This window comes from Panicum virgatum, chromosome 9K, assembly GCF_016808335.1.
Source record: "Panicum virgatum strain AP13 chromosome 9K, P.virgatum_v5, whole genome shotgun sequence".
NCBI lineage: Eukaryota > Viridiplantae > Streptophyta > Magnoliopsida > Poales > Poaceae > Panicum > Panicum virgatum.
Window position 1 is genome coordinate 9,791,305 of NC_053144.1, and position 17,051 is coordinate 9,808,355.

At 52.7% G+C, this 17,051-nt stretch overlaps 1 protein-coding gene across 1 annotated transcript; it reads left to right on the forward strand.

The window, feature by feature from the left end:
- The first annotated feature begins 11,852 nt into the window (after nucleotides 1-11,852).
- LOC120649983 (leucine--tRNA ligase, cytoplasmic-like) lies at nucleotides 11,853-16,765 on the forward strand. The gene is made up of 2 exons (XM_039926936.1): nucleotides 11,853-12,176; nucleotides 13,141-16,765. The coding sequence occupies exon 2, from the start codon at nucleotides 13,145-13,147 to the stop codon at nucleotides 16,427-16,429; it is 3,285 nt and encodes a 1,094-aa protein (XP_039782870.1). The 5' UTR covers nucleotides 11,853-12,176; nucleotides 13,141-13,144; the 3' UTR covers nucleotides 16,430-16,765.
- Nucleotides 16,766-17,051: the final 286 nt, after the last annotated feature.

The following is a 17,051-nucleotide window of genomic DNA, read 5'->3' on the forward strand; positions in this document are numbered from 1 at the left end:
CATGGTGCTAGTCGCCGAAAGGACGGAGCAAGCTCGCCAGGGGAACACCAGGGTCTCCCCGGCCAAGGATGGTGAGCCGGACCCCGGACACGGGGGCCCGTCAGCCTCACCCCAGCCTGAAGGTCTAGACCCCGCACAAGGGGGTCCGGAGGAGCCTTGTCCCAGTGAGAACCCAGAGCCGCTGGGGGCCCAAGGACCAGACAAAGCGGACAAGGGCAAGCCGGACCCGGTCACCAGGGTCCGGACCATCCAAAAGCCAATCTACTACATCAGCGAAGTCCTACACGAGGAGAAGGCCAGGTATCTTGAGACGCATAAGCTTATCTATGCGATACTTATTGCGTCCAGGAAACTGCGCCACTACTTTCAGGCGCACCGAGTTGTCGTAGTGACCTCTTACCCGCTAAGAGCGATCCTGCACAACTCCAACGCCACAGGCAATATCGCCACGTGGGCGGCAGAGCTGGCTGAGTTCCAACTGGACTTCCAGCCTCGCCATGCAGTCAAGAGCCAGATCCTGGCTGATTTCATAGCGGAGTTGACTCCTTCCCCAAGCAATTTTGGGGGTCCGGACTTCAACGCCGGACCCTTGGAGCCGGAAATCAGGACACCAATCTTCACCGAGCCCCACTGGACACTCTTCTTCGACGGGTCCGCCCGCGAGAAGTGGGCCGGAGCTGGTGTGGTCCTCATCGACCCAAACGGAGATCAGCTGAAGTACATGGTGCACCTTGAGTTCAAGGCCACCAACAACATGGCGGAGTACGAAGCCCTGATCTTTGGCCTGACGCAAGCCCTGTCTCTGGGGTCCGGCAGCTTCTGGTGAAGGGGGACTCACAACTAATAGTCAAGCAGGTCAGAGGGGCTTGCAGCTGCAACAATCCCTAGCTCGCGGCATACCTCATATACGTGAGGAAGCTCGAGAAGGACTTCGACGCCTTGAACTGCAACATGTTCCCCGCGAACTCAACTCAGCAGCAGATGATCTCTCCGCGAGAGCATCTACCTGGGCATCCGTGCTCGAGGGCGTCTTCGAAAGACGGCTGCTGAGACCAACCGCCCAGCCTGCCGAACTGGGTGACGGGGATCAAGCTAGCACCCCGAAGCTAGCGATCCCGGCGGCATCCCACCTATGGTGCCCAACCTGGGCTGTGTGCTCTGTCGAGGATCCTGGAGACCTCGTGGATCCACCCCCACCTGCTCAGGGAAGCCCCGATGCATGGATCTCCGAGATCCGGGGCTACCTGAAAGATAACATCCTCCCTGATGACGATGTGTCCGCTGAGCGCATAGTCTGATTGGCTAAACTTTACGCGGTGGTAGAAGGGGATCTCTACCGCCGTGGCGCCAATGGTGTTCTCATGCTGTGCATTTCCCAGGAAGAGGGCCGTGAGTTGCTCGCGGAGATCCATGGAGGCGAGTGTGGGAGTCATTCCTCATCTCGCACGCTTGTTGGCAAGGCCTTTCGGCATGGTTTCTACTGGCCAACAGCACTCCAGGATGCAGCTGAGCTGGTAAAATCCTGCAAAGCATGCCAGTTCCATGCAAAGCAAATTCACACACCGGCTCAAGCTCTGCAAATGATTCCGCCCTCATGGCCATTTGCCGTGTGGGGTGTGGATATCCTAGGGCCTTTCCCCCGGGCCGTCGGTGGGTACCGGTTCCTCTACGTCGCCATTGAGAAATTCACAAAGTGGCCGGAGGTTACCCCTGTGGTGAATATCACAAAAAAATCAGCAGTCGCATTCCTCAAGTCCATTGTGTGCAGATTTGGCGTCCCAAACCGCATCATCACGGACAACGGGACCCAATTCAAAAGCAGACTCATCCAAGAGTACTGTGAGGACATCGGCATCCAGCTATGCTTTGCGTCCGTGGCACATCTCCGCAGCAATGGACAGGTTGAGAGAGCGAATGCAGAGATCCTCAGGGGACTCAAGACCCGCACCTACAACTGCTTGAAGAAGCATGGTGCCAAATGGGTTGACGAGCTTCCGTGCGTACTGTGGGGCAACCGGACGACACCCAACCGAGCCACCGGGGAGACTCCATTCTTCCTGGTCTACGGGGCTGAAGCATGCCTTCCCCCAGAAATTCACCTGGGCTCACCAAGGGTCCAGGCTTTTGACGAATCCATGCAGGAGCAGTTGCGGCGTGACGACGTGGACTTCGTTGACGAACGAAGGTGGCGAGCAGCAATCCGAAATGCACGCTACAACCAGGCGCTCCGGCGCTATCATCAACGGTTCGTGCACAGTAGGGAGCTTCAGGCTGGCGACCTCATCCTCAGACGGATCCTGAACCGAGCGGGGCTCCACAAACTCTCCCCCAGCTGGGAGGGGCCCTTCAAGGTCACAGAGGTATGCCGGCCCGGGTGCGTTCGCCTCGCCACAGAAGATGGAGTGCCGCTGCCTAACCCATAGAACATAGAGCATCAGAGTAAGTTTTACACCTAGGCAGAGCAGGGAAATAAAATTTTCCTTTGTAATAAGATAGAGTTAGCGTGCGGCTCAGAGCGGTTGGGGGCCACCCTCGTAAACCCGACCTCTGGCATCCATCGTACCGTCGGCTAACGCGCGGCTCAGAGCGGTAGAGGTCCGACCTCGTAAACCCGGCCTCTGGCATCCATCGCGCAAGCCATGTACATCAAGATTGCAAAGGAAAGATCAACTAGTACAATGTTTGTTACATAACGCAAAAGATACAAAGATACAATGCCCAGCTCAAGGGTACGCGCCTCCCTTGAGATATAAAAGGGAGGCGCTCGCTGTACACTACAAGCCCAAACAGACACATGACACACAGGCTCTCTCGAACTCTCTCGAGGCAAGGCAATACATCACACAGTGGACGTAGGGTATTACGCTCCGGCGGCCCGAACCACTCTAAATCTTGCTGTGTTCATCATGTTCTTGAGCGAGATCTAACTAGGACTAGCTAACCCCCGAGTACACACCCTCTGAGTTGAGGCGGGTGCCTTCCGCCACCCGGCTGTGGTTTGCAGCACCACGACAAGACCGACGAGGTCCAGCCCCCACACAGCGAAAGGCCATGTAATGGGGATGGTCTGCAGAACGTGCGCGGGGAGGTGTGTTTTTCGAGCATAGAACTGGCAACCCCCGCAGGTCCGCACGACGTCGGTGGCGTCGGCAACTGCGGTGGGCTAGTAAAAACCTTGCTGAAACGCCACGAGGGTGCGTGGCACGGCATGGTGGCCGCAGACGCCTGCGTGGATATCGCGGATCAGCTCCTTTCCCTCGGGGATAGGAATGCATCGCTGCAGGACTCCTGAGGGACTGCGCTTGTATAGCTCGATGTCGATCAGGACGAAGGACTTGGCCCGCCTAGCGAGGCACCGCGCCTGAGCGCGGTTCGAGGGTAGGACCCCTTGAATCATCCAGTCAAGGTACTGGACGCGCCAATCTTGCGAGGTGGGGGCCTCGTCGACATCCATTGCTTCGGCCTCGTCCGCGGAGGTGGTCCCGAAGTCAATGTCCAAGGGCTCGGCCTCGTCCGCCGGGGGACTCCCGCCGGAGGGCCCGGCGGACGAGGGGCCCAGTTCCGTTGGGTGCTTGAATTCGACGGAGGGCTTGGTGATATCGCGAGCGAAGATGTTCGGGGGGACAGTGGTCCGCCCCGACGCAATCTTGGCTAGTTCGTCGGCGTCCTCGTTATACTAGCGCGGGACATGGTTGAGTTCTAGGCCATTGAACTTATCTTCGAGGCGGCGCACTGCATTGCAGTATGCCTCCATCTTTGAGTCGTGGCAGCTAGACTCTTTCATTACTTGGTCGATGACGAGTTGAGAGTCACCGCGTACGTCGAGGCGTTTGACGCCGAGCTCGATGGCGATGCGGAGGCCACTGAGGACGGCCTCGTATTCCGCCATATTGTTAGACGCAGGGAAATACAAGCGTATCATGTACCGCATGTGTTCCCCAGCGGTGAGATGAAAAGGAGGCCGGCACCGGTGCCGGTTTTCACCACCGACCCGTCGAAGTACATGGTCCAGCATTCGGCCTGGATTGCGGTGGGGGTAGCTGAGTGTCTGTTCACTCAGCCACGAAGTCAGCCAAGACTTCGGACTTGATCGCTTTGCGGGGGGCGTAGGTGAGAGTTTCTCCCATCAGCTCCACAGACCATTTGGCGATTCTACCCTCGGCTTCCCGGTTGCGGACTATCTCTCCCAAAGGGAAAGACGGGACCACGGTGACGGGATGGGCCTCAAAGTAGTGGCGCAGCTTGCGCCAAGCCAAAACCACCGCGTAGAGCAGCTTCTGAATCTGCGGATAGCGTGTCTTAGTTTCAGACAACACCTCACTGATGTAGTACACCGGCCGTTGGACGGACAGAGCATGGCCCTCCTCTTGTCTTTCGACAACGACCACCGCGCTGACCACTTGAGTCGTTGCGGCTACGTACAGAAAGAGGGGCTCGCCGTCCGTGGGTGGTGTGAGAATGGGGGCATGAGTGAGCATTGCCTTCAGCCTGTCGAGGGCTTCTTGGGCTTCGGGGGTCCACGTGAAGCGCTCGGTTTTCCTCAAAAGTCGATACAGGGGTAAGCCTTTCTCGCCAAGACGCGAGATGAACCGGCTGAGAGACGCTAGGCATCCCATGACCCTCTGTACCCCCTTTAGGTCTCGGATCGGTCCCATCCGAGTGATGGCTGAGACTTTCTCAGGGTTGGGTTCGATGCCCCGCTGGGAGACAATGAAGCCCAAGAGCATGCCTCGAGTCACCCTGAACACGCACTTCTCGGGGTTGAGTTTTACCCCTTTGGCCCGTAGGCAATCGAATGCGATCCTGAGATCAGCAATCAGGTCGTCCGCCTTCCTGGATTTTACAACGATATCATCGAGATATGCCTCTACGTTGCGCCCGAGATGGTCCCCAAAAACGTGGAGCATACACCGCTGATACGTAGCTCCAGCATTTCTGAGGCCAAAGGGCATCGTGACGTAGCAGTACATGCCGAAAGGTGTGATAAAAGAAGTCGCGAGCTGGTCGGAATCTTTCATCTTGATTTGATGGTAACTAGAGTAAGCATCAAGAAAGGATAAAAGTTCACACCCCGCAGTAGAATCTACAATCTGATCAATTCGTGGCAAAGGAAAGGGAACCTTCGGACATGTCTTATTTAAACTAGTGTAATCTACACACATCCTCCAGTTTCCACTCTTTTTCTTCACAAATACAGGATTAGCTAGCCACTCGGGATGGAATACCTCCTTGATGAACCCGGCCGCCAGAAGTTTCTGCAACTCCTCGCCGATCGCCCGACGCTTGAGCTCGTCGAAGCGTCGCAGGCGCTGCTTCACCGGCTTGGAGTTGGGTCGGATATCAAGGGAGTGCTCGGCGACCTCCCTCGGTATGCCAGGCATATCCGAGAGGCTCCACGCAAAGATGTCTGCATTGGCGCGGAGAAAGTCGACGAGCACCACTTCCTATTTGCCATCGAGGGTGGCGCTGATTTGTAACGCCTTGTCATCGGGGTGGCTCGGGTCAAGGGGCACCTTCTTCATACCCTCGGCGGGCTTGAAGCTTCCCGAGTGTCGGTGCCTGGGGGTCCAAGGCCTCGCTTGCCATTTTGTCGAGGGTGGCTGCGAGGACCTCGTCCTCCGCTTGAGCCTCTGCGTGCTCAACGCACTCGACGTCGCACTCGTAAACGTGCTCGAACGAAGAGCCGACGGTGATGACGCCCTTCGGACCCGGCATCTTCAGCTTGAGGTAGGTGTAGTTGGGGATGGCCAAGAACTTGGCATAGCAGGGACGACCAAGAATGGCATGATAGGATCCCCGAAACCCCACCACCTCGAAGGTGAGTACTTCCTTGCGGAAGTTGGCTGCCGTGTCGAAGCAGACAGGTAGTTCGATCTGGCCGAGGGTTTGGACGCGCTTCCCCAGCGCAACGCCATGAAATGGCGACTTGCTGGGATGAAGCTTGTTCAGTCCAATCCCCATGAGCTCCAAGGTGTGGGCGTACATGATGTTCAGGCTGCTGCCTCCGTCCATGAGTACCTTGGAGAAGCGGGTGTTGCCGATGATGGGGTCGACAACGAGCGGATACCGTCCCGGGTGCGGGACGTAGTCGGGGTGATCCTCGCGGCCAAAGGAAATGGTATCCTTCGACCAATCAAGGTAGGATGGCGTGGCTTTGGTGACGGAGAAAACTTCCCGGCGCTCACGCTTGCGCTGCCGAGAGGTCATGTTCGTCGTTGGTCCTCCAAAGATGAAGAAGGCGTTCTCCACCGGGGGGAACTCGTCATCTCCATCTTTGTCGCCAGCATCCTTCTTTTTATCCTCGTCGCGGTGCGTGACGCAGTTGTAATACTTCTTGAGTATCTCACACTGCTCGAGGGTGTGATTGACCGAGCCCTTGTGGTAAGGACATGACTTCTTAAGCATGTCGTCGAACAGGCCACCACCGCCTCGAGGGGGGCCTCGAGGTCCTTTGCGGTCCGGGGCGGCAGCGAAGGCCTCCTCGGAGTCCTCTGCCCGCCCCGATCCGCGCTGGTTCAGTGGGACCGGCTTCTTTCCCTTCCTCCCCCGCTTCTGTTTCTTGGCGGGGGCATTGGGCTTGACGTTGCTGCCCTCCGCGGGCGCATTGTCCTTGCGCTTGCTCGGCTTATCGTCGAAGATGGCACCAACAGCCTCCTCGCCGGCGGCGTAGTTGGTGGAGGCATCGAACAGCTCATTCGTGTTGGCGGGTCGGCTTCTCGCAAGCTCGTGCACCAGGTTCCTGCACGTCGTACCCTCGAGGAAGGCGTTGATGACCTCGACGTGGGTGACGCTGGGGAGCTCGGTGCATTGCTTGGAGAAGCGCCGCACGTAGTCGCGCAGGGACTCGCTGGGCTTCTGGCGACATCCTTTGAGGTCCCAAGAGTTCCCAGGGCGCACGTATGTGCCCTGGAAGTTGCCCACGAAGATCTTGACTAAGTCGGCCCAGTTGTGGATCTGGTCCGCAGGCAAGTGCTCGAGCCACGTTCGTGTGGCATCAGCAAGGTGAAGAGGAAGGTTGTGGATGATGACCGCATCTTCCATCGCGCTGCCTAGCTGGCATGCTAGGCGGTAATCATTGAGCCAGACTGCAGGATCAGTCTCGCCCGAGTACTTGACGAGGGTGGTGGGTTGTCGAAAGCGCGGGGGAAAAGAAGTAGTTCGAATCTCCCGGCTGAACACCCGGGTGCCCGGAGGCTCCGGTGACTCACCCCTGTCGTGCTCGGGGTCGAAGCGTCCACCCCGCCGAGGGGTGTACTTCCTGCCGCCGACGATGTAGCGGGTGTCGCCGTCCTCGGCGTGCCCGCGTGTGTCGTGGAGACGCTCCGTCGCGGGAGGCCTTCCGATGCGGTCGTGCACCGAGGGTGCCTTCGTACCGGGCGCTACGGCTGCCTTGCCCTTCCCTGCCGGTGGAGTGTGCACAGAAGCCTCGTGGTCCTGGCGCGCAGTCCCACCGAGCTGCTCTGGAGCTTTCGAGCGCATTCGAGGCGCAGAGCTCTCGGCTTCCTGCACGGCAGCTTGCTCGATGAGTGCCTGTGCCTCGCGGCGCAGGTTGCGGCCCGAAGGCGTCGATGGCTCGGGCATGGCTTGGAGTAGGTAGGCCGCAGCGATGAGTTTTTCGCCGGCCGTCTTCAGTTCTGGAGGTTTGTCGACGTTGTCGTCGACCAGGACATGCTCCCGGGCAACGCGCGCCGCTGCCTGGGCATGTGCACCACGTGCGGTGCGCTGCTGCTCGAGCGCGGTGCGCAGCTCCTGGGTTTGCCGGCGTTGCTCGTTAAGCTTGGCTTGAAGCTCTTTGAGCTGTGCCAGCTGAGCTTGCCGCACCGCCGAGCTTGACGAAGAAGAAGGGGCCGCAGGCGACACCACTGGTTGGTTCCCCTGTGCGTCCGCCCCGTCGTCCCCGTCATCGCCCGGGGTGTTGTCGTTTTGCTCGTCCGCAAGGTCGGCCATGAAACATTCTCGGGCGGGATCATAATCCCCCTCGCTGGAGTCCTCAGAGCAGGTGAGGCAATAAGCCGTCGCAAGCTGGAACGAGCGCAATGCGTCGGGGTCGCGGACCCCAGAATAGTCCTCGGCCTCCTCGGCTGTGAAGTTGTTCATGAAGAAGTTGACGTCGTCGGCGATTGAGCTCGCCGTCTCGGGGTAGGATTCGTCAGGAGACGACGCGATGAGGCTACGGATCGACAGAATATGATGACCCGGTACATCCTCATACTCGGTGAAGTTAGAGCTGATCGAAGAGGCGTAGGTCGCAGCATTGCGCATCCCGAAGGGGAAGGGCGACGGCGAGGTCGAGCCCCCCCTGGGAGGCACTGGTGCTGCAGCAGCTGATGGTGATGGCGCAGATGGCACCGAGGCACATGATGATGAAGCGATGGTCCCGTTGGCCGCGATGCTGAGTTGCGACATGCCAGCCTCAATCCACGTGGGGGAGCTGTGGCGTGCCGCGCGGCGCCGCTCCGCACGTGCTTGTCGCGAACGGTGGCCCGAGCGCCTGTTGCGCTGGGCTGGTGAAGTCGGAGTGGCAGGGTCGCGTCTGGGCGAGAGGAGCTACATGAGGTAACCGTTGCTAGTTGCTCTGAACTTGAGACTCCCGAACCAGATCACGTAGCCCGCTGGGAGCGGATCCGAAACGCCCATGGGGTATGGGTTGGATCTGCCCGCCATCCCTGGAGATCAAATGGGAACAAGAGAGAAAATGTCACGCAGCGAGCCCCTACCTGGCGTGCCAACTGTCGGTGTCCCGACCCGGGGGTCCGGATCCCAACTAGTAAATGCTGCGTGTTTCCTCGTCCCAGATGTTGATGCAAGAGGCAACACAGTAACGCATGGGTTTATCCTGGTTCTGGCTACGAGGTCATACGTCCAGCAAGAGGGTGTGCGAGGGCACTGTATTATCTTGCACCCGGAGTGCTTGTAGTAGGGGGTACAAGCGAGGCGAGAGAGGGAGGGATGCTCTCAAGTCTCCCCTAGAAGAGGAGTCGGTTGAGGTGAGAGCTCAGTGGTGCTGAGAATGATCGCGAGTGTGGGTGACCGTGGTTGCTGATGTCTAGAACGTCCCCCTTTAAAGGAAGCCCGCCTCCTCCTTTTATAGTCACAAGGAGGGGCGGTGTACATGAGTGGGGGAACGTGGAAGTCATCATCTTCCCCCGAATCGCGGGGGTGCAGTGGTCGAACACTGTAAGAAGTACACTGTGGGGCATGGCGTCGGGCATGGTGGTCGTCCTGGGCGTCGTCCTTGACCTCGCGAAGATCGCGCCGGCCTCCTGTCAACCCCAGCAGGCGGCGTGGTCGTCGCTGTAGGATGTTCAGTCCTCCAGACATGGCGTTCCGTGGGTCCTGCAGGTCAGGGCCCTGCGTGATCCAGCGGTGGCGGGGCACGCGGCGGTCCCGGACCCCCCAGGACGGAGTGCTGGCGTGCACATCAAGAGGCCCGGGGGGCACGTGGAGGTCCCGGACCCCTCGAGGGAGGAGGTCCGGGACTCCAGCTGCGTGTGCTGTGTGTCCCTCTTGGAGGGGCACGTGGCGTCGCCGGACCCCTTCCCAAGCAGGAGGTGGGTCGGGGGCCATACGTGTGATGAGGTGGAGTCCGGTCGGCCGGAGTTGGCAGAATAGTGCGGGGAGCAGTGCCGAGCACGCTGTGCCCGCGTCGTAGGTCCCACAGTGCTGCCACAGAGTCCGGGATGGCGGAGCAGTGACCGGAGTTGGCGGATGGGACTCCGGTCACAGCCACTGTGGGGGAATGGCGGCCTGACGCCGTCTGTCCTGAGCACTGTGGAGGAATGGTTGGTTTTCAATGCCTTCGTACGGCGGGCGGTTGAGCGGCGGGGCCGTTTGTCCCTTACGCCAAGGGGTGACCTCGAGCGAGACGGAGATGGGTTACCTGCTCGAGGGAGGTTCGCTACCCTCGAGTGAGGCGGAGATGGTTTGCCCGCTCGAGGGTAGATTCGCTACCCTCGAGCGAGGCGGAGATGTGGGGCGCAGTCGAGGGTCCCGATGGGAGCCCTCGAGCGAGGCGGAGATCGTCCCGTGGGCCCGAGAGGGGTGCGAATGGGCCGCATGCTGGGCTTCTTTGAGTCCTTTCCTTTCTTCCAAATTGGAGGGAGGCCGTGGGCTTCCGTGGGCCCAGTTGCCTTAACACGTGTTTGTGTTTTCTAGGGTGATCTTAGTACCCCAATTAGGGTGTCCCTAATTGTGGTATCCGACACGCGGGTTCAAGCCCCGCCGGGACCATTCCCTATTGCATATCATTTTTTCTGTTTACTTCTAATAATACCATTCATTCTTCATTTTGTTCTTATGTTTATTTATATCTCTCATACCCTTTTCCTTTACATGTCCTTTACATTTCATATGGAAAAAATGCTTTCGTCCTTTTTACAAACCATTCTTGGTTTTTTTTACGTCTCCAATCAGATAAATGTCTATTGTCGTTTCTACATGTCATAGTTTCATCAAAGGCTTTGTATCAAATAAATGTTTTTTCTCCCTAGATCCCATTGTTTCCTAAAGGCTTGCTATTTTTCCTTTTCCTTTACATGTCCTTTACTTCTCATATGAAATAAATGCTTTCGTCCTTTTTACAAACCATTCTTGGTTTTTTACGTCTCCAATCAGATAAATGTCTATTGTCGTTTCTACATGTCATAGTTTCATCAAAGGCTTTGTATCAAATAAATGTTTTTTCTCCCTAGATCCCATTGTTTCCTAGAGGTTTGTTATTTTTTAAAATAAGCGAAATAAAAAAACTTTACTCTCATAATTTCCTCAATGCTTGTTCTTTTTTGTTAAAAAAATGTATTTTAGACACATACACATTGGAGGCCTGTAGTTCATGCTAGTACCAACGGATTATAACCTGAAGATATGATTGCCAAACGAGCCCTATGGTAATAACTACAAGTGCATGTAGTAGATTGACGTGATTTTTTTTTAAAAAAAAATCAATTTTCTAAGGCCATTGTGGGAAATTTTGTGCCCTTTAATACAACTAAGTATAATGTTGTGCTACTGCTACTCTTGACATATTGAGCTATTATATGTTTTGCTAATGCAAATCAAATAACCAAAAGATCGCTGTATGTTTTATAATCTAAAGAACTACAAAGATTTATGCATTGGGCAAATATAGGGGGCACAAGGAATGCATGCAGGAAGATACCAAAGACTCTAGGGAACGAGATGCTCAAAGAAAGTGATTAATTGGAAAGTTTGAGTTAAATGGGGCTGATGATGTACTTGATTTTTTTAAGAAAAAAGTCATTAAATGTTAAAGTAACATAGAATGGAATATATTTTACATTGAATATGATCCAATTTTGTTATCCAGCTACTATTATTAAAAGATAGCAGTACTCCTTCCATCCCGAGTGCAATTCTATTTTTTCGGATAGATTAGTAGTAGCATGAAAAAAACACACATGCCCTCATTTATTTGCCACGCGACATTAGTTTTTGCATAAAAATTAAATCTGGCCACTTAATTAGGCAGACAGTTGAGTTCCACTCTCTAGAATTTCACTCTTTGTAACATTTTTTTAAATACAGATTGTACTTTTTAGGGAACGAAGAAAGGATGTAGGAGGATGACTTAGTAACCGATTATAAGAAAAAAAAACGGTAAAAGAAAGTCTTGGCCTGACCGCCTGAGCGCGTTGCTGTCACTCGCTGCCCGCGCGCGCACACAAACACACGGGCCGAACAGGCCTAACTTAACGGGTGCCTTGGGCGTGATGGCCCGCTAAGGTACGGCCCAAGTATGACAACGGGGTCGGGCCGTGCCAGGCACGGCCCGATCCCCGGCCCCTACGCCTTCCCCATATAAAATGTTGCTGCCCCAACTCTAGCCCCTAGTTTTTCCCCTCCCCAGCAGCCGCCGCGCCATTGCCGCCGCCGCTCCCCTCCGCCGAGCTAGACGGCGGTGGGCGGCCCCTATTGTCCCCTCCCTCCCCCGGCCTCCCCTTAACGCCAGGCGCCGGCATCATCGCTGTGGCCACCCGCTCTGAGCAGCGCGTGCCTGCTAGGCTTTCACGGTTCACCCCTCCTCATCTCCGTTTCTCTCCCCCGTTCCCTTCTCTCTCAGTCTCTCTTGGTCTTCCTTTCCTGGTGGCGACGACTGGTCGAGCGGCTGCGCTACTCGCTCTTCGCCGGGCACTTTGCTGGCGACGAACACCCACCAGGTATGCCCTTCCCTTCTCTTCGCTTCCTGTTATCCGAAACGGAGCACCCCAAACCCTAATATAAGCTAGTTGTATTCGGATCTGACCCGGTTACTGTATATTACCTACTAGCTTCGATTTTGTTTGCAAAAATTATTGGGTTTACATGTGTGCACCCATGTCATATGCTTAGTCCGCCCCCGCCCCTGGGTGCTCGTGTTGTTAGGCGCAGACCTCCTTATCTGCACTTTGCCATGTGTTGTGATTTGAGGGGATGTATTTTATGCACTTTTCAATCCGAGCACATATAGAACTTAAAATAACTTGATATGCTGGATGCGGCTACGATAAGTGGCTCTTGCTAGTTTCTATCCATCTCTGCGATAATTAATTGCTCATTGTTTTTTTGTCAAGTAAAATGTACTTATTTCAATCAAATTATGTGCTTAGTTTAGGTTTGTCAGCTAGTACTCAGCTATACTTGTGCTGTAAGTTTGCTGCTGGGTTCATGAATTTCATGATATATATAGAGAGTTATAAGATTGCAGACACCTACAGTTTCTTGGACCAGGTGCAATTGGATTATATCTAAACATGTTTCTTTTAGTGGTGATGCTGTTAACCCTTGTTTGATTAGTTCAGAATAGATTCGATAGAATATAGGTTGGCTTTACAAGAAAATTGTACTGATATTTCTGCAAAGTTAAATAACTGCTGTTAACCCCTGTTTTTTTAATCAAGCTAAAGTTCTTTTTTTGTTGCTGATATCTGTCATTTAAAATATTATTACTGCCTTTTGTTGCTTGGAGTGGATAGTGGACGCTTGATTGTCTCATTACAGCTTGTAACAAATATTCCCTGCATGTTTATGCATCTTTTAGCTCTTCTGTATACATTCGATGTAATCCACTAGTTTTTGACAACTTTGTTAAATCATACCATGCCAAGCGACTTGTACCCTGATACATCTTTTTTGTTTGCTTAGGAAAATGTCGTCTAATCCTGATGGCGCCAAGAGCTATGCTCGCAGAGACTTCTTGATCAAAATTCAATCAGAGGCTCAAAAGCTCTGGGATGAGAACCGGATTTTTGAGGCTGAACCAGGCAACAGTCGTCCGGGACCTGGTGGAAAATTCTTTGGCAACTTTCCGTATCCTTACATGAATGGATTGTTACATTTGGGCCATGCCTTCTCACTGTCCAAGCTTGAGTTCGGCGCTGCGTACCACAGACTGCGGGGTTCCAACGTCCTTTTGCCGTTTGCTTTCCATTGTACTGGAATGCCTATCAAGGCCTCAGCAGATAAGCTTGCAAGGGAGATTCAGCAATATGGTAATCCTCCAGTGTTTCCTGCTGTAGAGGAGGAAGTCAGCTCGGAAGTAGCAGATAGCCAGGCTAACCAGGATGTTGCTGTTGCCCCAGATAAATTTAAGAGCAAGAAATCTAAGGCTGCTGCAAAGACTGGTGTGCAGAAGTTCCAATGGGAGATCATGAGGGGCTTTGGCTTGTCAGATAAAGAAATTGCTAAATTCCAGGATCCATACCACTGGTTGACATACTTCCCTCCATTGGCAAAGGAGGACCTTAAGGCTTTTGGCCTGGGATGTGATTGGAGGCGGTCATTCATAACAACTGACATGAACCCATTCTATGATGCTTTTGTCCGGTGGCAGATGAGAAAGCTGAAGAAAATGGGCAAGGTTGTTAAAGATATGAGGTATACAATCTACTCTCCATTGGATGGCCAACCTTGTGCTGATCATGATCGAGCAACAGGTGAAGGTGTGCAGCCACAAGAATATGTGTTGATCAAAATGGAGGTGATCCCACCTTTCCCTCCCCAGTTGAAGGCCTTAGAGGGGAAGAAAGTTTACTTGGCTGCAGCTACACTGAGACCTGAGACAATGTATGGGCAGACAAATTGTTGGGTACTACCTGATGGAAAGTATGGGGCCTTTGAGATCAATGATACTGATGTCTTCATTCTGACTGCAAGGTCTGCACTTAACCTCGCATATCAAAATCTATCAAGGATCCCACAGAAGCCAACATGCTTGGCTGAGATATCTGGAAATGATCTGATTGGTTTGCCACTGAAGTCTCCTCTTGCCTTCAATGAAATCATATATGCGCTTCCTATGATGACCATCCTAACAGATAAAGGGACTGGTATTGTGACTAGTGTTCCAAGTGATTCGCCAGATGATTTCATGGCGCTGCAAGATTTAGTCTCAAAACCAGCTCTGAGAGGGAAGTTTGCTGTGAAAGATGAGTGGGTTCTTCCATTCAAGGTTGTTCCAATAATCAATATCCCTGAATTTGGTGACAAGTCAGCTGAGAAGGTGTGCTTAGATCTTAAGATTAAGAGCCAGAATGACAAGGAGAAGCTTGCCGAAGCAAAGCGGATGACATATTTGAAAGGATTCACTGATGGAACTATGATTGTAGGAGAGTTCAAGGGCAGAAAAGTTCAAGATGTGAAGCCGTTGATAAAGAACAAGCTTCTGGAAGAAGGCACTGCAGTGTTGTACAGCGAGCCTGAGAAGAAGGTAATGTCAAGATCTGGTGACGAGTGTGTTGTTGCTCTCACGGACCAGTGGTATATAACATATGGTGAGGCTGAATGGAAACAGTTGGCAGAGAAATGTTTAGAAAATATGAATACATTCTCAGCTGAGACCCGCAACGGCTTTGAGCACACTTTGGGCTGGCTGAACCAGTGGGCCTGTTCACGTTCTTTTGGTCTAGGGACTCGTATTCCATGGGACGAGCAGTTCCTTGTGGAATCTCTTTCAGATTCGACCCTATATATGGCCTATTACACCATCGCACATTTTTTGCAAAATGGCAATATGTATGGCAAAGAGATATCTGCTATCAGGCCAGAACAAATGACAGATGATGTCTGGGAGTATGTGTTCTGCAATGGTCCAGCACCAAAAAGTGACATCCCTGCTACCCTCTTGAGCAAAATGAAGCAGGAATTTGAGTACTGGTATCCCTTTGATATCCGGGTTTCTGGTAAGGATCTTATCCAGAACCACCTGACATTCTGCATTTACAACCATACAGCAATTCTACCGGAACACCATTGGCCCCGTGGCTTCCGTTGCAATGGGCATCTTATGCTCAACTCTGAGAAGATGTCCAAGTCGACAGGGAATTTCCGTACTCTCAAGCAGGCCATTGAAGAATTCTCACCTGATGCCACTAGGTTTGCGCTTGCTGATGCTGGTGATGGTATGGATGATGCAAACTTTGTCTTTGAAATTGCAAATGCTGCTATCATGAGGCTTACAAAGGAAATTGCATGGATGGAAGAGGTGGTAGCTGCTGAATCTTCTCTGCGAGCTGGGCCTCCATCTAGTTATGCTGACCGCGTTTTTGCCAATGAGATAAACATTGCAGTCAAGGAAACTGAGAAGAGCTACAATGCCTTCATGTTCCGAGATGCGCTGAAGTCTGGGTTCTATGACCTGCAGCTGGCTAGAGATGAATACAGACTCTCCTGTGGAGCGGCAGGCATGAACCGTGATTTACTTTGGCAATTTATGGATGTCCAGACGAGGCTTATCACCCCTATCTGTCCACATTACGCGGAGCATGTGTGGCAAAAGATCCTGAGGAAAGAAGGCTTTGCAATTAAAGCTGGGTGGCCAGTGGCAGACACCCCAGACCCTACTCTAAGAATCGCAAACAAGTACCTGCAAGATTCTATAGTTTTAATGAGGAAGCTGCTTCAGAAGCAAGAATCTGGTTCAAAGAAACCCAAGAAGGGAGCTCAACCTGCTCCTCCGTCAGACAACAAGATGAGCATTGGTCTTATATATGTGAACGAGCACTTCTATGGCTGGAAAGAGCAATGCTTGAAGGTGCTCCAGTCTAAATTTGACAGTCAAGCACGTTCCTTTGCACCAGATCAGGAGATTATAGAAGCTCTGAAGAACTGTTCCATTGGACAGGAAGCAAACTTCAAACAAGTTCAGAAGCTGTGCATGCCTTTCATCAGATTCAAGAAAGACGAGGCGAGGGAGGTTGGACCTCAGGCTTTGGAGTTGAAGCTTCCTTTTGGTGAAATGGATGTTCTGCAGGAGAACCTGGAGCTGATCAGAAGGCAATTGGGCCTTGAGCATGTAGAGGTGTTGTCAGCATCTGATGAAGCTGCTCGTTCTAAAGCTGGCAAGTATGCGTCTCTACTGAACCAGTACCCTCCGTCTCCTGGCGAGCCAGTTGCAATCTTCATGAGCAAGCAGGAATTTGAAGCCCAAAACTAAGGTTGCGCATAGCTTTTGAGTTATCATGATAGATAACAGGAGTGTTATCGTTTCCTTTTTTTGTGGACATGTTACAGTTTGATTAGCTTTGAGCTTTTGCCGTGCAAACAATTTTCTCTTCTCTGTAAGACCAGTTCATCGTGAACATCGACATTGCAAACTGATGCTGCCTTCCGTGTGTTTCTCCTTTTGTTTCTCCATTACAAGTCTTTCCTTTGATGTTTTTGTTCTATTGTTAAGTAGGGCACACCGGGAAGCAATTGTGATATTCTATTTGCCCTATAATTTGATGTAATGATACAACTCAATGTGTTACTGCTATACTCCATAGTTTTAGCTAGCTGTGGTACTGTTAAAATGAACAATTCATTTATGCCTTCACGGGCCTATTTAGGCGTTTGCACAATTCTGGTTAGCAGTTTGCACTTAGCAGGTAAACCTATTTTTGCATCACTTGAATTTAGCATTGTGCTGTTAAAATGAACAATTAATTTAGGCCTTCATAGGCTACTTAAGCATTTGCACAGTTCTGGTTTGTTCAGTTGCCAAGTTGGGGTTACACATGCTGGAATCAGCTGCTAACTAAGAATCTTGATGCCTTTGTTCTGCTGTTCATGAATCT

Excerpts from the sequence above, each read along its gene's own strand:
- LOC120649983 (XM_039926936.1), top strand. The coding sequence starts at position 13,145 with ATGTCGTCTAATCCTGATGGCGCCAAGAGCTATGCTCGCAGAGACTTC.